The sequence below is a fragment of the Pelodiscus sinensis genome, chromosome 1, assembly GCF_049634645.1.
Source record: "Pelodiscus sinensis isolate JC-2024 chromosome 1, ASM4963464v1, whole genome shotgun sequence".
Lineage (NCBI taxonomy): Eukaryota > Metazoa > Chordata > Testudines > Trionychidae > Pelodiscus > Pelodiscus sinensis.
This window is the reverse complement of record NC_134711.1, coordinates 107279277-107300541: the sequence shown is the minus strand read 5'-3', so window position 1 is coordinate 107300541 and position 21265 is coordinate 107279277. Positions and strand designations below refer to the sequence as shown.

The 21265-nt window shown below is 47.3% G+C and overlaps 1 protein-coding gene across 8 annotated transcripts in view; it reads right to left on the bottom strand.

Moving 5' to 3' along the window:
* IQSEC3 (IQ motif and Sec7 domain ArfGEF 3) overlaps nt 1-21265 on the bottom strand; it is a 165301-nt gene that overhangs the window by 66926 nt on the left and 77110 nt on the right. For all 8 annotated transcript variants that reach the window (XM_075940825.1, XM_075940821.1, XM_075940816.1 and 5 more), the window contains exon 2: nt 11472-11552. In XM_075940825.1, coding sequence (XP_075796940.1) covers nt 11472-11552 — 81 coding nt within the window. The remainder of the gene's footprint in view (nt 1-11471; nt 11553-21265) is intronic.

The following is a 21265-nucleotide window of genomic DNA, read 5'->3' as shown; positions in this document are numbered from 1 at the left end:
AAAAGCAAACAGAATTGAGAAGGGAATAGATAGAAAATATTATCTTGTCTCTATATAAATCCATGATATGCCCATGTTTTGAATACTGTGTGAAGATGTGGTAGCCCCATATTGGAACTGGAAAGGTTCAGAAAAGCACAACAAAAATTATTAGGGGTATGAACTGGCTTCAGTATGAGGAAAGATTAAAAAAACTGGGACTTTTCAGCTTGGAAAAGAGACAATAAAAGGGGAGGACATAATTGAAGTCTATAAAATAAATGACCGGTGTAAAGACAATAGAACTAGATAAAGAGCTAGATACATCCATGGAGGTTAGGTCCATCAATGTCTATTAGGCAAAATGGGGACGAATGTTGTCCCTGTTCTGTTTGCCAAAAGCTTGGAATACACAACAGGGAATGGATCACTTGATGTTGTGTTCATTCCTTCTGGGGCACCTGGCATTGGCCACTGTTGGAAGACAGAATGGAGGCTAGTTTTGGTCTGACCCCATAAGGCTGTTCTTATATTCCTAGGTTATAACCATAGCTGTTGCACAAAGAGCATCCCTGTAGCCTGTGGAAGGAGAATGTGGAAGTTATACTAAACTGGGATTCAGCTGTGACTGACTCTTTTGCAGCATCATTGCGGCAATCATGAACACAACAGACACCAAACTATTACATGTGGGAGGAGATTATTGGGGTGTGTCTCCACTTCCTGTGTGTGGGTTTCCCTATGGAAGGACCAGGAAGATGAACCTGAGTGGATTGCCAAGCTATGGAGCTGTTTGTGACTCTACCAGCCTCAAGCTCTCAGAACGAGCTGGCAGCAAAATGCACACTGTTTCTGATGTGCATTTTTCAGAATATACAGTATGAGGCTTAGGTCTGGTTTCCTTTGGACCCTGTTTCCTGCCTTCTTCCCCCTGGAATGAGTGGATGGAGGGCAAACCTACAGAAGACTGCAACAAACAGGACTCCAGCTGCTGCCAGAGATAATTCTTCTCTGCTCAAATGTTCAACACTTCTGCAGCTCTTTCGCCTCACCTGGAGGTTGGGAGCGGATTCCTGAAGTGAACAGAATGGAAATGGCTGTACTTGTTGCTGAGATGAAAGCACATGAAGCTGCCCATTTAGGAGCTCGAGTCACTGGTTCAGTCCCACCAAATCCCAGTTAACAAACAGAGCTACTGTGGGTTTGTGTTTAGAGCACACCTGCTGTTTTTGCTGCTGCCTTCAAAGTGAGCAGCTGCTATTTTGTGGATAGTGTCCTAATGGATGACAATAGCTCCCTACAAGAAACCCCAAAGAGTTGCCAGTGTCTGGTGGAAAACAATGTCAAAAATTGTTCTCTATAGAAATAATTCCTCCTATGTTCCATACTCTTACATTTCCACCTCCACCTCCTCCCTTGCCTCTCCTTTATCTTTGGGCTGTGAGCTACAGAATGTCCACCGCTCCCATTGACTTCAGTGGGTGTTACAGATGCTCAACAGCTTCCTGGCTCAAGAGCTTTGTTGTTAAGAACATTAGTGTTAAAGCAGGGCCTCTGTTCCTCAGGGCTGTGTCTAGACTGGCAGGTTTTTCCACAAAAGCAGCTGCTTTTGCAGAAAAACTTGCCTGCTGTCTACACTGGCCGCTTGAATTTCCGCAAGAACACTGACGATCAGTGTTCCGCAAGAACACTGACGATCAGTAAGAAATCAGTGCTTCTTGCGGAAATACTATGCTGATCCCGTTCGGGCAAAAGTCCTTTTGTGCAAAGCTTTTGCGCAAAAGGGCCAGTGTAGACAGCTCAGATTTGTTTTGCGCAAAAAAACCTGATCACGAAAATGGCGATCGGGGCTTTTTTTGCGCAAAAGCACGTCTAGATTGGCACGGACACTTTTCCGCAAAAAGTGCTTTTGTGGAAAAGCATCCGTGCCAATCTAGACACTCTTTTCCGCAAATGCTTTTAACGGAAAACTTTTCAGTTAAAAGCATTTGCGGAAAATCATGCCAGTCTAGATGTAGCCCAGGAGTGTACTTGCTCTTGCCGCCTTTCTGGTATAATCATTATCATCCTGTGCTTGTAGAGATGGGCCCAGATCATAGATTAGAGCAAGCCCAAACTTTTGAAATGGTACAAATCTGGATCCTGATATGATCAGCATATTATGGCCAGCTTCTGTCTCTACCACTTCTAAGAAAATTCAAAAGCCAGTATCTGCACACACCCAAATTCTGGGTGATTCGAAGCTGGATCCAAACATCACATCTGGCCCCATATCTCTGCAAAGGGTTAAAACCAAACTGTGCATCACTGAGTCGGGGGGATATTTTGTTCTACAGTTGTATTCTGCAGACCCATTCCTATCTGTTTGTGGCATCTCCATAGCAGCAACTGCTGTGCCTCAAACAGAAGATTATTAAGTCTACAGGGAGGGGAAAAAATAAGAAATAGATGAGCTGCTCAGAAATAAAAAATTCTCTATTCATGTTGGTGACCTCAATGAGGGAAAGGAATGAGGAGAAAAGAGAGCAAAGAAGAAGCGCTAGTGAAACAGAATTATTGCTGAAAAATGGTTACCTACCTTTTATAACCGTGGTTCTTCAAGATGTGTTACTCATATCCATTCCAAGTAGTGATGTGCACATGAGGGACAGTGGGATAGGAGTTGATCAGGGGCTATGTCTACACTGGCGGGTTGTTGTGCCAAAAGTATGCAAATGAGGCTAAGCGTGGAATATCACCGAGCCTCATTTGCATACCTAATGAGCCGCCATTTTTGCAGCAGGGGGTCTTGTGCTAGAAGGAGCTGTCTACACTTCCCCTTCTTGCACAAGAAAAACCATCTTGCGCAATGCTGCTACACTGATTATTTTCAGGAATAACGGCATTGCACAAGACGGTTTTTCTTGCGCAAGAAGGGGCAGTGTAGACAGCTCCTTCTAGCACAAGAGCCTCTTCTGCAAAAATGGAAGCTCATTAGGTATGCAAATGAGGCTCAGTGATATTCCATGCTTGGCCTCATTTGCATACTTCTGGCACAACAACCCGCCAGTGTAGACATAGCCCCAAAGTCCACAGAGCTGTGTTTGAGAAATGCTGAGCTAGAGAACAATCACCAGAAGGTTACAGCTGTGGTGCATAGCAAACCCAAGCTTGATGGAATCAGTGATCTAAAGGTGCCAGGCTTCATATCCTGTTATCAATCCCATCAGCTGAAAAGCTGGCAGAATTTTCTCTGTGTACAATATTGTTATAGGGTTTTCTCCACGGCATATTTTTACGTATGACAGGCCAGCTGATAACAGACCAGAATCAACAGTGGTGTAATTCAATCAATTTCAGTAGAATGACATTGGGGATGGATGTGGGCTCATTTTGAATCTTCATCAGTCCTTTCCTGGCTACATGTTCTGTAGACAGGTGTCCCAATGTGGCACAGAGTGGAGGACACCTGGCCCAGGGACCGAGTCAGTTCCAATTGACTTCAGTGACTTCAGCTTAAGAGAGCTAGGGGGCTCATGGAATTCTGGTCGGCAATTTTGAGTGACTGCGGTAAAACCTAATATGGCCCAGGGGCAAAGTGGTGGTTGGAATTTACAAAGCAAACTTAGATAGAACAACAAGAAGGGTTCTAGGATACAATAGTGTGATGGCAGGAGGGGGCATGCCACTGAGTCAACTTGGCAGTGAGTATTTACAGTTCTCTTTTATTAATGTCTTTCAGTGTTTACAGTGGGCTGTTTCTTCCCCTGAAGAGAAATAATACAAACACCACACAAACAGGCAGGTAAAGACACAGAAAGAGGAGGAGGACAAACAACCTTTCAGGATAAAAAGGAATCAGAATTACGGAGTCAGGAATAAAGTGGCTTTTGGCCCCTTCTCACCACTGCCCAAAAAACCACCTCATTGCCACATCTGCCCCAACAGTTTAGAGGAGTGCATTGCTGCAGGAGAGACCACAAGTCTGCAGGCCAGATGTCTGAGACTTTAGGGTATTTGAAAGGACCTTGTCCAAAATCTATGCATCCATTTGTTACCACTTTGCGCATTGTCACTGGTTACCATATAAATGGATTGCTTCCATTTGCCATTAACATGTTAAACAATTAGCAATTCAGAGATGCTGGAAGAAGAAATTTCACCCTGGCTACAGAAGTCTCTGACCTGGAGTGGATACCAAAGGCTCATTCCTCACTGGTAAAAGATGCTGAGGTTTCAGGCAGTAGCCTGGCTGCAGCAGTGGTTAATCCAGCAGGCACTTGAGGAATGAGTTTGCAGCTGTTTGAAGTCTCAACTGTATTGAGTTAGCATTTAATTGCTCTGTAATTGTGAAGTATGCACTTGCCAGTTGCACTGCTCATGTTTCATCCTGGATCTAAGCAGCACTTTATATAGGAAAAATTAAATCTCAGAAGAAAACTAGTACATGTGGATCCAATAGGCCCACCTCCCTTATCCTTCCAAAGAGTTCAGATCGCAGCCTCAGCCCCTTCATATCCCAAGAGAGCCAGAGATTATAACTTACTGCCTCTCTCACTTCCAAAACCAGCTCAGATCACATCCCTTCCCCCGCCCCCCAGACAGCTGGGAATTATCTCCCTCACCCACTACCCAGCTGGGATTCTCTCCTCTTCCCTTCCCCTCCCTCCCACCCACACAAAGATACAGGTGATCTCATCCATTCTGGTCAAGGATAGGGTTGCTCCTATCTCCAGCACAAGCCCAAAGTTCATTACAACAGTTGAGTTTCTTGACCTAGTCTGTAGAACTTTTCTCATCATTGGTGCAGTTGATTTTTCTGCTGATTTGCTCTGCAGCGGAGCCCAAGGCAGCCTCCAACAAGCCCTGGAAAGGCAACTGAATGAACATGCTGTTCCCTCCAATAGCAATTCCAGCATTTCCCCTCATTACTCTAATAGAAACAAATCTTTCTCATTTCAGTCCCATTACCTCTTAACAAAGGCAAATGGTGTGTAATCCCATTAGAGATAGGCTGCTGCTGGACACATTTTAAGGTCATTGTTCTGGGACGCCAGACTCCACTGTGTGAGACTGGGATAAGCAGGAACGCAATTACTGGGCTATTCAAATCCCCAGAATGAAACTCTGCTGTTAACAGCAGAAGCCGGCACAAAAAGAGCAGTGGCCTCATGCAACTGGGAGGGGAGACTTGGTCAACTCAAATCCTAAGCAGCACTCAGGGAAAGAGCAGGGCAGGTTTTCAGTGCTTTTTCCATGAAATCTCCTGTGATCTGGGGCCTGGCCCTGGTGCAGGCCCAGCATGACAGCAAGGCTGGCAGCTCATGTGTCCCCCATGAAGTGTCTTTTCTCATCATTGCAGTAGGTGTCTAGCAGTCCCAGGCACAGACCAGAACCCTTCATGCTAGGTGCAGAACAATCAGAACAAAAGATGGTCCCTGCCCTGTATTCACAACTCCAGTCTAATCCTTAGTTTTGTAACATGTACCTGGTGATCCCAAGCCCAGCACCACTGCATGAGGCTGGCTGCTGGTGACACTCCTATGACTCTGACTCTACATGCTGGACCTGGGTATGCCAGGCACAACCTCAGAATCCAGGTGCCAGCTCTGTGAGAGCTCCTTTGGTCTTTCAAGCCGGTGCTCCCTAGCACAGCCTGCTGCCAGAAAGCAAGGCGAGAGGTTGCATCTAGAAGCGCTGGGTGCCACAGCCTTCCAGAGACTTCATTTTCCTTGTGGCTGATGGTGCACTGAGACAGAGGAGGAAGAGCAGGTGTAACTGAAAATGCTTCCTTGAGTTGGCCCCCATTAAGGAGTTAAACACTGATCTGCTCTCAGACAGTTCCCACCCGGTAGCATTTCAAACCTTTCCCTACGGATGACCAACAAAGAGAGGGGCAACCACGCCATGACAACAGACAACATCACCACAAAGCACACAGAGACAGCGGCTTCTGGGACCCTTGCTATGGCCATGTGCAGGCTTCCTGCTGTTTTATCCCAGTGATCACTGCCCAGTGTCACTCTCTTCCCACCCTCAACCAGAGTTCCCTCAAACTTTTCCCATACATGGGTGGAATAAATTTTGTTTGTTCTGAGGCATGTGCAGATGTGCACCACAAAAAGATACACGTGCTGCTGTCTGTGTGCTCTCTGCAAATCAGCTGGGTGGCACCTGAATCTCTTTTGGGTGGCTGTCCAAATGGTCAGCTTGTTCTGGGGTCCTAAAGTCACTTTCCTGCTACCCATCCCTTTCAGTCCTGGGCCCTCTGAATTGCTTCCGGAGGCCTGTGCAGAATACTCCCAGAAGCATGGAGGGCTGCCTAGTCCCAGGCCTGCCCCACTCACCCGAGGCCCCGCCCCTTCCAGGGTGCAGAGCAGCCCACTCCCCCTCCCCACCTTGACTAAGGGCCCAGCAAGGCTATCACTTGTAAGAACCCTCCTGACACTCTGTCTCTGCTGTGATGGCCTGGTGCCATGCCTCTCTTTGTTCTAGGTGCCGGGTTTTACCTTCGTCTCTTTTGCTGTCTAATGTTACCCTCCCACTGCTCCATCCCCAGACACCGATCTGGTATTTCCCTCCTTCTGTCCCAGGAAAGCAGGACCGTTTCGACAGTCCCCAAATACTGGTGATGCCCTTGGCCTGTAACTCTTCCCACTGGAATAAAAGCCTTGCCACTTTTGTAGATCCTGCCATGGGGTACTTTGGACCAAAGCAAGCTCCCTACAGGAGGGAAGTCAGTTGACCAACTATCACTCGAGTTTCCAAGTCCCTTGAAGAGACCAGAGTCACTTCCCTGTTTATGCTCTTTATTAGTCCCTGTTCTCTTTAATCGGCTTAGACTGATGAGCCGAGGCAGCAGCAGGGATCAGTCGGGCTGTTTAATTAAAGGATTGCAGCTCAGCCCTGCAGTTTGGGGGCTTGTATAAATGAGCTGCAAGTACATTATTTAATCTGCTGCACAGAGAGGAGTCAAGGCATTAATGAAGCAAACTCTAATTAAAACTAGATGGCTGACAGTTATTAGCAGCATCAGTTCTGACAGGATTGATCTCATTTAGGAAAATGTCTGATCTTGGACAAAAAGGGGGACAAAAAAACCCAACCCGGGTTATCTAATAGATAGCAGCACCACACTGTTGGGACCACATTGTTATGAGACAGACACCAGCACACAGCCTACATTTAAAGATTGCTCACTGAAAAGGAGTCATGTCTGTATCTGTTTCTGGCCCCTACACAGCTGGAGAGGTACCTGCCCTCTTTATCTTCCCCACACAAACTTCTCTCATGGAGAAGCTGGTGGGAAGCTATGCTTTATTGCTTTGGGGAAGGGAAGAGGGGTCCCTATAGGATCTTATCACGTATTTTCCTTTTCATTTCTTTCCTTTCCATCATCCTCAAGGTTCTGGGTCATGGAAATCCACCCGCCTTTTAGCCAATCAATGCTGCTCCGGGGTCAGCTACAGGCAGGAGAGCGGGGCAAGATTTGGGGGCAGCTCCAGAGCCTCAGGCAAAAGGGGCTACCAGCCCTCAGTGCTACCTCGAGTATGGCACCCCCTCTCCCAGCCCGTAGAGCCACCCGGAGCATGCCACGGCCATTTAAAGGGCCCGGGGCTCTGGGTTCTGCCTTTAGAATCGTTGGGCCTTGGGACACTTGCTCCCTTTGCCCTCCCTCTCCCCAGTCTCTCAGCAGGCCTGGCTGTGAGGAGAGCACATGATAACAGTGACAGGAGGGGCTTTCTTAGCTTCGTGGGCTGGATGAGCATATTGCACCGACAGTGTCTGGCATCCTGAAAGCAGGGGAGGGCTAAGACACTGAGCTCAGGACCCAGACTTGGACTGCCCACAAGGCAGAGTCATTCCTCAGGCCCGGAGGGCCTTTGTATCACTGGCTTATAGCAATACCTGGGAACCTCCCAGCACTTCTTCCTCTTTCCAGGAAATATGCTTCCTCGGCACGATGGCCAAGCTATGAGGAAGCTGCTGTGGACTGTCGCACCAGAGCTGCGAGGGAGACTGGCTCTGTGCGAAGGAAGGAGGGAGACAGGGTAACAGGCAGCACATGCTAACGGGCAAGGTCAAGGCATGAGACAGACAAAGAGACAGTTACGTAAAAGGGTATAACCAGGAGCCCAAATTATGAAGTTTGTGGGGGAAGTTTGGACCGTGACCTAATTCCAAGCTCCATGGGCTGGGCTCAAGCGCAGGCTTCAGCATGACAAATACTAGGATGCTTTCAAACAAAGTATTGCAGATAGGGTTGCCAGATGGTTTCAATAAAAAATACCAGACATACGTGACATTACATCACAATCTACATGACATCTACTTTAGAAAATACCGGACATTTATATTTTCTCAATTTGTTTCCCAAACAGCACTACTGGACTGTCCAGTTCAAAACCGGACACCTGGCAACCCTAATTGCAGAATAATTTCTACTGCCTCCATTCACCCAGCAGACATAGAGGTAGGAATTCTGTGTCTCCCCAGCATTACTACAAACAGCAAGTGAGTCTGAAACATTATGGGCTTCAATTATTTGCAATATCTTTGCCAGTGCTGTAGGAAGTTACTGGGTTAATGAGAAGGATTGTGGGTTAGGCACCCTGCAACTCACCACAGAGTTTAAGACCTTCTGGGAGTGACTAAGCCCTGCAGACCAGGGACACATAGGCTTAGTCTATACTGCAGGGTTACTGCACAAGAAGCCTTTTGCAGAAGAGTTCTTGTGCAAAAACTTCTTGTGCAAAAGCACGTCTAGACCTCAAAGTGCATCGCAAAAGTGATGTGCTTTTGCACAAGAGAGTGTCCACACTGCATTGATGCTCTTGTGCAAGAAAGCTCTGATGGCCATTCACAAAATGGCTATCAGAGCACCTGTGCTTTTTCCCATACGGGTTTCTTGCTCAAAAATGCCTCTGGAGGGTCCACACCTGCCTTTTTGCGCAAGAGCTGTAGCGCAAAAAGGAGTTATTTCTCGTGGGGAGAGGAATAAGGCTACGGGCAAAAGTCCTCTATTCTGTCAATTTTCTTGCGCCAAAACATGCTTGAGGTGCAGACACTCGGCCATTTTTTGTGCAAAAACAGTTGTTTTTGCACAAAAACCTTGTAGTGTAGACATAGCCATAAGGTTTACACTGCAATGGGAGCCCCACAGCTGTTCAGGTTTGCAGGGCCTGAGCCATGGAGCTATAACTCTGCAGCTTAGGTATTTGGGCTCAGGCTGGATCCCAGGCTCTGAGGCCCTGTGAGGTGGGAGGGTCCCACAGCCTGGGCTGCAGCCCAAACATCTACATGGCAATTGTATCGCCCCACAGCCAGAGCTCGCATTAGCTGAGCGGGGCCAGCTGTGGCTCTGCTGCGGGCCTTTCATCACAGTGTAGCTATATCCACAAAGGACTAAAAACTAAGCCAGAAAAACACCCACAAACACATTAGAAATGAGGTGGCATAGGGAGCAGACAGAAAGAGGGCAGAGCCCAAAGGGTTGTGGGCATTGAAAGCTCAGGCTAAAAGTGGTCTCAGTCAAGCCAAGCAAAGCACATGACCCAGAGTTTTATCCTTCCAGAGTTGCAGGTGAGAGGCCCAACTGTCTCTATCGTAGCAATCTCCAGACGTAACCTCTTCATGGGGCTTACATCCCCCGTCACAGTCATTGAAGTTTGGCTCTAGACCCCACTCAAGGCTTAGGCAACCCTCCCCAAGTGTTGGCCCTCATCACTGAAGGCCAGTTCAGCACAGAGGCTTATCCTTATCTTCCTGCCACATTTAGTCTTGGCTACTCAAGGGCAGGAGGCAGCTCACTCTCCCTGCCTCTCCCTGAGTACGGCAGGACCCCACACATCCCCCGAATGCATGTGCCCATTTGTTCTCTTCACAGCTGTCCAGTTCTCAAACGTGCCATTGAAGGGTGAACAGAACACAGAGGCTGTTCCAGTGAGCAGGACAAATGAAGCCAAAGGTATACTGCAGACCACTGCAACTCACCTGTCCTCCCTCCCCACTGGAGCCAGTCCCAGGAATGCTGGCTTCCAATGTTAATGTCAGAGATCAGATGAAAGACTCCACCAATGGGATATAAATCTCCAAAAACAAGCCCTCTAGGTGCCAAAAGCGGGCGTATGAGAGGCTAAGAAAAGAAGGTGCATGGGTCTGGGTGAGACAGAGAAGGACAGGCAAATGTGAGAGAGAGGGTGCTGGGAATGGGTGATGATGAAAGAGTACATGGAGAGTGGCGGCTGCATCCGTCTTGGCATTTTGTCTAGCCCAGGTGTTTCTGAGATCCCTGACAGCATCGTATCTCAGTGCTGCGACAGTGTGAGAGAAGGGAGAGCAAGGCTTAATGTGGACTAGGACACCCAGCCCAGCTAAAGTGGTCAGACATCTCTCAGGTGGAGCCATTGCTGACAACAGCCAGGGGAGAGAGTGAAATACAGTCATGTCAAAAGCTGCACTTTCCAGTAGCAAAGTGGGAATGCCTTAGGACCATACCCCTCCCTTAGGGCATTTCCTAGCATGCTGTCTGCTGTTTTCAAGACAGGATTTTCCTATCGGTGGAACTGTAGGAAGTGACATTAGGGACTGGTTTTGTTTGTGCACTGCTGGCTGGAAATGGATCTCCAGAATGTTTTTGATTTGCCCTTTTTTTTTTTTTTTTGGACTTTGGGGATCGGTTCTGATGCCACCTGCCAAGCAGGGAGGGTTGCATCAGTCTCAGCTGCATGGTCAATGTGGGTCATTAACATGTTAACAGGTATGCAGGCTGGTACCATTACAAATTACCCTTCACTGGCAAATTCAGCCCACCTGGCAACAGCTAAAATAGCATTAAAACAAGCTGTCCCACCCATGACATTTGTTATGAAATACCTTTGTTGGGATTTCTGTGATACCAGCGTAAGCCCTAAGCACCGATGGAGGGGGTGAGGGTGAGAGAGTGAGACCAAGTGTGTGCATGTGCATGTGCGTGTGTGTGTGTGTGTGTGTGTGTGTGTGTGTGTGGTGGTTGAAGTATGTGACTGTAATGTATCAGGTGGTGTATCTGAGAGGCTATGTCTACACTATTGAATTTTTCCAGGATTTCCCTGAAAAACTCTGCTGCGTCCAGGGAATGTATCAGCTTTTTAAAAACAGTTTCCAGAAAAGCAGGCATGTTCTTACAGAAGCCCTGTATTCCTCATTTTATGAGGAATAAGGGCTCTTTTCCCACATTTGGCCAAATGTAGATGGGCCAAATGTGGGAAAAGCCTCTTCTGAAAAAAAAAGCAGAAAAAGGTAAGCAAATTGCAGTTTGCAATTTGCTTATATTTTTCCAGAAGAAGATCGCAGTGTAGACATAGCTGGAAAGAAGAGTGAGGGGTGTATGAGGAAGAGCGATGTCGGAGGCAGGTTTATAGGTGGGATGGGGTGAATGACAGCAGGGTGTGGGCTGTGTATATGGGGCAGGTAGGAGAGTGATGAGGTAGTGGGATGGAAAGAAGATGCCCATGGTGACAGCAATCTCCCACCTTGGTGAGGAGTCCAGAGATGAAGGCTTCTGCTCTGCATCAGCTGCTGGGCAACAGAACTGGTGTAAAACAGTTTCATTCCTGTAAGAGAAGACAAACAGTGGCAGGTAAGAGTTCAGCTCAGTCTTTGGCAAGTTCATGGGACACTGTCCTGTCCAAGTCTGTTCCTGGGCACTGCAGCTGTTCAGTGATGGTGGCTTTTCACAACTGAGGAGAAATCAGATTACAACATGAATCCTTTTAATCAGGAGATAAGGAACGAAGCATGACAAAAGGGAGCAGCCATCTCCCTGTCCCTCCTTCACATGCCTGGCCACTACTACTGTGCTGTGTAGAGTGAGGCAAAGTGTTTCAAAGGAAAAGCTTTCTTTTCTAAAAATGTCAAAGAAAGATGTAATGAAATACAGTTGACTTTTTTTTTTATTTCAGTTTTGCTGAAAGTGGAACAAAATGCTTGCTTTGATGCAGAGAAGAAAATGGGAAGACAGGATGAGAACACAAAGGAGACAGAGTTACTCAAATACTTAGCTGATGTAAAAACTTAAAAAACAACAGATAGTCCTGCAGCATCTTAAAGGCTAACAAAACATGTAGATGGTATCATGAGCTTTTGTGGGCACAACCCACTTCTTCAGATGTCAATTATTCTAGCTCCAAGTCAATGGAGCTACAGATTTATACCAGCTGAGAATCTGCTCCTTCTGTGATTTAATGGTGTTTTGCCTGATTCTAGCCCAGCATTGACAAGAAAACTGAAAAAAAATCCTTAGCTGTGGATGAGGAATAGGTCTGAAATGTTCTCTTCAGACCCCGCCACAGCTCTCCTCCCTGAGAGAGTAGACAAGTTCACCCTCCTTTTCTGAGAAAAGTTAACAGACACAGCCATGAGCACAGCCAATCCATAGAGACAGCAGCAATCCTACTGCCTGCTCCCATCACCTGGCATTCCCAGCTAGTTTTCTGTCACAAGCCCTTGCAGCTCTGTTGCATCCTTTATTTACTTCTAATGCTCATTCTGAAAATGGTCTCAGAAGTGAAGGCTGTTTAAAAACAAGATGCCCAGGAGAGAGATGGGGAAAGAGAAAGTTTGCCTCACTTCACTGAACCCGCCCCTTATAAAATCATAGAATATTAGGACTGGAAGGGATCTCAAGAGGTCATCAAGTCCAGTCCCCTGCCCTCATGGCAGGACCAAGCACTATCTAGACCATACCTGATAGGTGTTTGTCTAACCTGCTCTTAAAAATCTCCAATGCTGGAGAGAGTCCACAGTTTCCCAATTTATTCCAGTGCTTAACCACCCTGACAGTCAGGAAGATTTTCCTAATGTCTAACCTAAACTTCCCTTGCTGCAATTTGAGCCCATTGCTTCTTGTCCTATCCTCAGAGGTTAAGGAGAATAACTGTTCTCCTTTCTTCATGTAACAATCTTTCAGGTACTTGAAAACTGCTATCATGTCCTCTTCTCTTCTCCAAAGTAAATACATTGTTTTCAATTTTGCATTATAGGTCATGTTTTCTAGACCTTTCATCATTTTGTTGCTCTTCTCTGGACTTTTTCCAATATGTTCACATGTTTACTGGGCAGAACTGGACACGGTACTACAGTTGAGGCCTAATTAGAGCAGAGTAGAACTGACAGATTACTTCTGCTTTTTTATTTACAACTTTCCTGCTAATGCAACCCAGAATGATGTTTGCTTTTTTGCGAGTGTTACACTGTTGATTCATATTTAGCGTGTGATCTACCATGACCCCCAAGTCCCTTTCTTCCATACTCCTTCCTAGGCAGTCATTTCCTATTTTGAATGTGTAAAACTGATTGTTCCTTCCTAAATGGAGTACTTTGCATTTGTCCTTATTGAATTTCATCCTTTTTACCTCAGACCATTTCTCCATATAGATTATATTTCCTTAGTTTAATGAGAAGGTTGTGTGAGGCTGCATCGAATGCCTTACTAAAGTCTAGATCAGCATTTCTTAAAGTGTGTTCCGCGGCAGCAGTCGGAGGTGTGCCGCAGGGATATGGTGACCATATATCTCTTTTTTTTCTGGGACAGTCGCGGATTTAAAGACACCCAGCACTAGAATGGTGCAGCAGCAACTCCCCACCTCCATCCAGCACCTAAGTGGCTCTTTGCCGCTTTTCGCGGGCAGCCATGGTTGCTGCCAGTGGTGCGCAGTGTCCAGAGCTCCGAGCTCACATGCAGTGCCCCCCGTGTCCTCCTGCGTGGCCCTTCCCTCCCGCTGCGGGATTGCCTCTGCCGTGTGCGGCTGCCAGCTTAGCCTCCTCTATCCACAGGCAGCTGCCACCGCTGCTGGAGCAGGAGGGGCGCTGGTTGGGGGTGAAACCCGGCAAGCTGTTCCTGGGAGCTGCTGCCGGAGTCCCGGCAGGGAGCGCGCAGAACCCGGCTGAACGCTGCAGAGCGGGGTACACTTGGGCTCTGCTGGTGCACTCTGTGCATGGCCCTTTCTCCCACTGCCCCTTCCCAGCACCAGAGGAGAGATGCAGGGCAGGTGTGCAGAAGGAGATGTTAGGATAGGAGATGAGGAGGGGTAGCTACACATGATCAGAGTGGGGATACTTGAGGAGTGGGCAGAGGGGGGAGAGAAGGGCTGGTGCAAGGAGGGGTGCAGGTCCCATGAGGGCTGAGGGCAGTGAGAAGGGCAAGAGTCAGGACAGCAGAGAAGGGTGAGGGTTGGGGGGGCAGCAGGCACCGGGGAGCTGATGGAGTAAGGGGAGGAGACAGGGCAGCAGAGGGAGAAGTGAGAAGGTTATAAGATATTATTAATAACTTGAGTGCCACAGTGGTACATTCAAACAAGCCACATGAACTCAATACTAGTGCACAACACAAATTCATTCAGCTCATGGAAGAAAATCTTAGAGGAAAAACTTCCCCCAGCCTCCACCTCCCACCCCCCAGTTAATGTGATATAAATTGGGTTAATGCAATTTCAGGATAGTTGCATGAGGGGGGTTTGGTGGGGGCCAAACTCATCCCTATTGGTAGTATGGTGGGAAAATATGATGGGAAAAGTTCTTAGAGGGGGTCACACGACACCTTTTACTTCTGGTCATGTGTCCATCTTGACCCTGAGAGTCAGGGGCATGGTTAACAGGGGATGTGGCTAATGTATCCCTAATTTTGGTTCAGAAAATATAGTCACCACACACATAGAGAACAGAGTTCAAATGGCTGCCCTTAAAGATGCAAGCCTTTTTTTTTTCTCAACAAAAGAAAATCCTTGTTGTTTCCCATAAAAAAAATATATTGTTTGGTGTTCCTCAGTCTTAAAAAGTTTAAGAAACACTGATCTAGATACAGCACACCTACCACTTCCCTCCTATCTACAAGACTTGTTACCTTATCAGAGAAAGCTATCAGGTCGGTTTGACATGATTTGTTCCTGACAAAGCCATGCTATTTCTTATCACCTTATTATCTTCTAGATGTTTGCAAATTGACTATTTAATTATTTGTTCCATTAGTTTTCCTGGCACAGAAGTTAAACCGACCGGTCTGTAATTCCCTGGGTTGTCGTTATTTCCCTTTTTATCTATGGGCACCATGATTGACTTTTTCCAGTCTTCTGGAATCTCTCCCATCTTCCATGACTTTTCAAAGACAATATCCTCTGCTCCAGCTCTGTTCCTACAACATAAATGACTCACTGTAAAACAGGGGTGGGGAATTTAATGCCTGAGGGCCGGATGCTGCCCCTGGCTTGCCTGGATCCAGTCCCCAAGGCTCAGGGCTCCCCCCCAGCATAGGGGAGCCAATCTTGATTCTCTGTCCTCCCCCTGCTATCCCTCCATGGGGCTGGAGCACACAAAATCTAGCTTGGGCCCCTCTAGGCTCTGCTGTGCGAGGGGAATGTGGGGAGTGTCTTTCTCCTTCTCAATCAGGGGCCACATCAGTGAGGATTTGTTTTTGTTTGGGTTGGGTTTTTTGCTTCTCACTTTTGTGTGGCCCCCACCTGATTTTTCTGTGGGTCGATGGCCCCCAACCCAAAAAAGGTTCCCCACACCTGCTGTAAAAGAAGCTACCATGATGTATTTTTGTGCCACATCAAATGTATCTCCTGACCTTCCATTGTGGTAACCTCCTACCTACCAGGTAAAGCAGATGGTCAGTACCTGATAGCACCAAGTCATATCTTCCCCTCCCCACACATAGAGCTCCCACATTGGTCTTGTGCCCCCCACCCAGGAGTGTTCCCCAGGGCTCTAACCCCAGGCTTGTGAACTCCCCACCCCCCCATCCTTCAAGGTTGATCTCCAGAGCCCTCTCCAGTCCCCACCCTCCCAGTCTCTTTTCCTCCCCAGTCCACCTCCAGTTGCCCCCTTCTGTCACATTCTGGCCTCCCATCTTTTCCCAAGAAGTGCTATCTGGAACCTTCTCCCTACCCCCTGCTATCCCAGCACCCAAAGGGGCACGTCGCTGTAGCTGGATTGTAGTTCAGTAGCCTAATCTCCCAGCTGTGAAAAGTACCCACATACTCTTGCACACTCACAGCCTGCTTTGCTGCCCAGATCCCAGCTCATACCCATTCTTCTTTCCTCCCAAACACCATCTCTGCTACTTGGCTCAAAGGGGGGTGCAGAAGAACTTTCAGGTGGGCAAGCAGCAATGCCCAGCAGCTCTGGCCAGCCCCACACTCCTGTTTCCAGCTGAGGGGAAAATGGACACCCTATCTAGTATGCTTGACTCTGTGCTGCACATGCTTCCTCATTAGCTGCACCATTCAAATACCAGTAATAATCAATAATGAAGAGAAGAAAAGGAGAGACAGGAAAGGACTGCATAGAGCTAAGGGGAAGTGAAAAAAGAAGGAAGATAGTCAAAACGGCAGTCAATGAGAATCATAAGTATTTATAAGGCTGCTGTTGGCATGTAATCTAAGCACCAAGAAAGGAAAGTGTGAGGAGAAGCACAGAGAAAAGGGGGACAACGCACAAACGTGGGAGGAAGAAAGAACAGTGAATAGTCACTGTAGCTGAGACCTCATTCGTCTGTGTAGACAGCAAGAAGCCAGAAACACTCCAGAAATGAATCTGTGTGCTCAGAGGGGGAGGGGACTAACAGCAAGTTTCCAAAGTCACCCTATATTTTAGGAGCCACAATTTTGTGTGTCCAACACGAGCTACCCAAAATCAGTATGTACAGTGAACCTTGTGTCCTCAAGCTCTGAACAGCTGAGGCCCTGGGGGACAGTCGTGCACAGTTCTAGTCCCTCTACAACCACAATCTGCTGTTGTCCCTCATACAGCAACAGGCCAGAAATCTCACCCCAGCAATGTTTAGGAATCCTGGAGTCCAAGAGCCTTAGGTGACAGAGAAGAAGGCAACATGGGACCGGAAGGAGAAGTTGGTGAACTTTACAAGGAATGTTTTCAATGGGCAGGATTGATAAGGGCTTATTTCAGAACTGTGTGTTAGGGTTTCCACCTCAATTTGTGTTTGGGGGCCTATATGAATACACCTCTGAATTCCATAAATACCATAGAGTAGCTGGGGTCATCAGTCCAATTCAAAATTTCCATTAGTAAATATTTCTATTATATTTTGTCCCAATCAGAGCTTATGCCACGGGGAATGGAATCACTATTGGAATGTGACTATTATTTGCATTCATATAACCCCATCCATATGTTCAACATGGATGACAGTAAGAAAAGCAGCAGCGAGGTCTGGAAGGCTAAAGAAAGAAAGAGAATGAGAGTCAAATAAGAGGCAAGCACGTAACCACCAAATGGGTGGCAGGTTCTGCCCCAGGCCAGGTTGTACAGCAATGCCTGCTGTTCAATTTTAGATTTTAACTGAAAACCATTTTGTTTTGTCATTTTTTGTTTTGCGTTTGAGAAAAGGAAGGAATGTGAAAGTGTCGTATGAGTATCAGATGTGATTCTACCTCAGATTCTTAGAGTTTCAGCTGTACTTGAGCCAACTGCAGAACAAAGAACAGAAATTGCATCCACAAAGTCCATGAAGTTGATGATTACTGTCATGATTTGTATTATTCACTGGGCACCATCTGTGTGCTCTGCGCTATTCAGAATATGCCAGAAAATGTAGTCCCTGAGGCAATGCATATAAGATGTGTAACTCTGGATAAGATGGCTCAGATATTTAATTGTGAAGTGTATAGTTATTGACCACACATGTTATTATGTGTTTACTGTGATGTTTATATCGATGAGAGAAGGCACTGATGACAATAGAAGTTTTACTTGATTAAGGACAAAATGTGACCCTCCAACTTTCTTTCAAGAGGAAGAGCTGCCTAGAGCACCTGAGTCTATTTATTTTCCTTTCCTGCCTACCTTGCCCTGTTATGCTTCAGAAGTCTCAATTCCCCTCCCCCGCCCTCAACTTTAAAATGTGGGATTTTCTTGGTGTTTGATTTAAAATATTCTTCTATGAAATCTGCAACTCAAGCTCTGTAATTTTTTGTTTCTGGCCTTTAAACAGAAATGTTAAGTTGTGCTGCCAACTCCTATGATTTTGTCACAAGTCTCAAGATAATGATTGCTTTCCTTAAAGCCCCAGCTCCTGAAGTCAAGCTGTGCAGAACGCTTCAAAATGTGATCCCAGTGTACCTTAAAGGCTCAAAAAGTGGAATGTAAATTGAAAGGTTGCCAAATCTATTCTTTTTATGTTGTGTCATTATTTTCATGATAAACTCATGATTTTTGGTGAGCCTGATTCATTATTTTGAACATTTGGGGTTGGTACTATTATGAAAGTGACTTGACAGTGTGAGTTTCTCTCCTGTTTAAAGTCAGTTTCCAATCTATCAAACACACACAGAGTCCCAGGCAGGTGCAGTATAAACTTACCAGATCTTCCCATAATAGGGTGTTTCCAAAAGTTAAAAGAGCTCCTCCACACTTGATGAACTGAAAAAAGTGATAAAGTAACCTAGATCTTTCTACAATTTTTTCAGTTGTTGTTCACTGGAACCTCTTTAATCTGGCAACCCTGGGAAACAGGGTATGACGGAGTAAAGATTTTGTCAGGCCAGGAAGGGTGCTGTGGGGTCTGGGCATGAGGCGGATGTGGGCGGGGCACTTACCTGACACCCCGCTCCTGGGGGCACATGTGGTTCCGCATCCCATGCTGCTCCCAGGCACCTCCCCCTTCCCCCTTTGCTATGGGAGCAGTGGAGAAAAGCCACAGGAGAAGCGCATGGCTGCGCTGCCATTCTCCTGGCCAGGGCAAGGGGGAATGGTGGCACAGAGATGCTGCCTCCTCTATACCACAGGTGTTCCCAGATTAGGGACACCCAAAGAAAGGAGGTTCAAGTGTGTTCAAGAGTTAGTAACAAAGTAAGAATACATATTTAATTACTAGATTTGCTTGACCTTGCTCAGGTCCTTAACAAAATTAATTTTTGCTTTTCATTTAAATCATTGCTCAGGTGTGAGGCTGCGGATGAGGAACTCAGTATGCACCCTGCCCTGGGGAGAGAAAACTACCCCAGCCCTCTCTCACCACAGCAGCTTGGGGCCAGGTGAAAAGCGCCTCTCTCTGGCCGCTGTAGCTCCAGAAGGTACAGCCAGGGGAGGGGTGCATGTCCCCTGGCTTGGAAGGTCCAGGTTTATCTCCCCCTTGTGCTCCCAAGACAGAGTGAGAAATGTAGCAAACTGTGCATTTTCCCCTTGGTCCCTGAAGAAGGAGAACATCCAACAATATTCCCGTAAAAATCGGAGGTGGGGGAGCGTCAGCCCGCCCTCCCCCCACTACTTGGGTAGTCCCAGATGGGATGGGGGGCACTGTCCCAGAGAGAGAGAACTACCAGCCTCTCTCATCGCAGCAGTTTGGAGCCAGGTGAGAAGCACCTCTCCATGGCCACTGAAGCTCCATCAGACAGAGCCAGGGAGTGGTGCATGTCCCCTGGTACAGACAGAGCCAAGTTCATCTGCCCCCTGCACTCCCCAGGCAGAGTGAGGAATGCAGCAAACTGTGCACTTTCCCCTGCCTCCCTGAGGAAGGGGAACAGCCAGTAATGTTCCCATATGAATTGGGAGTGTGGGGAAGAGAGCTTCAGCCCCTGCTCTTTCTAAAGAGTGCCTGAGGGTGGGAGGCTCAAGGCTGGGGCAGTCCCAGACAGGGGAAGCATGTTCCTAGACAGTCCCCTTCCCCTGCCTGGTGATTCTGTTTCTTTTCTGGGTGGGTTTGTGAGAAGCAATCCCATTGCAGGCGCATCCCATTTTCCTGGTACAACCAAACCATTGCTTTGGTTTAAGTCACAAATGACTCAAGGAGGGTACATGAAAGCCATGTGTACCCTCATGCGCCCCCCGCCCCCTTCCCCCAGGTAGGAGGGTCCAGCCAGCAGCCGGCAGGAGTTGGCACCGGCAACAGGACTCTGTGCCCTACTCCCCGGTCTTTGCTTTGCTTTGCTTTTAAATACATAGGCTTCCTGGCCAACATGCAGATGAGAACAGCAAAGGAGCTCAAGACAGAAGGAAATGAGTCACAAGTAGATTTAAAGGAGGACAGGACGTGTATACAGAAGGAGAGGGGATGCTCCAGGTGTATGGGGCAGTGTGCTTAAAATGAGGGTGGAGAGACAGCTGGACCATCAACACAGGTTTAGGTATAGTGGGGGACAAGCATGCAGGCAAGAGCTGATTCTGAAGAACCAGAAACAGTTAGGGTGCATCTTCACTGCACCCATAACTCAAAATAAGCTATGCAATTTGAGCTATGCAAATTGCGTACGTTATTTTGAGTGTATTTTGAAACGTCCCTTAATCCTCGTGGAACAAGGTTTACAGGGATGTCAACACAGCAAGCCCATTAGTTCAAAAGCTATTTTGAAATAATGGGCTTATTTAAAAGATGCGGAATAGCTATTTTGGGATACCAGAAGTATCCCGAAATAGTGTCACCGTCTGGATGCACCCTCAAGGGCAGGGCTTATCAGAGTGTAAGTAATACTGCCCCCTGCCCAGCCAGGGCACATGCTCTGGGGACTGGCAGCTCTCAGAGGCAAGGATTTGGCAATCTGAGCCCATCTCAGGCTATGTCTAGGCTTGGAGCTGGGAGTGTGATTCCCAGCTCACAGAGATGTACCTGCGCTAGCTTGAGCTGTGTAGCTCTGCCAGAAGCTTGGGCTAGTCACCCCAAGTACTTAGCCTCCCAGATCCCCTGGCTATGTAACTGGGGCTTGAGCTAGTGTGGGTACATCTATGCAAGCTAAGAATGACATCCCCAGCTCCAAGCACAGATGTGGCCTATGTGTCAGGCAAGCCATATTCTGCCCTGCCACAATGTATAACAAATCAGTAGCTGGTTTCTCTTTAAGGAACTGACCTCAGATAGAATGACTGTAGCAACACTCCTCACAGAAATAACCCCCAAGAAGTTCTTATGGCTTCACTAATGGTATGTGTAAATGAACTGGCCATAAGCAAACCCCGCCTGATCAGTACAAGCTTTTTTAAATTCCCCCCGTCTCTCCCGACCAGTATGAAACTGTTTAGTCAGCTTGGGAGTTGGTCAGTTAGGCCTGGGCCCCTGTCCAGCTTCTTAGAATTGTGGAAGATCGGGTTGGGATGCAAAAGGCCTTCTGGAGCCATCAGCCCAGTCTTACATCAGAGACGCTGGCCTTGTGCCACACTTCCCAAATGACCTAATATCTCATTTTCTTAGGGGAATATAGTGTTGGTAGAAGGTGCCTGAGATGACAACCGTGGCAACTGAAAGCCTCTGTAGTACAGCACTCCATGGGCAGTGGCAACATAGGGTTTCCCAATGCTTCCCTGACACTGTGTCTTAATG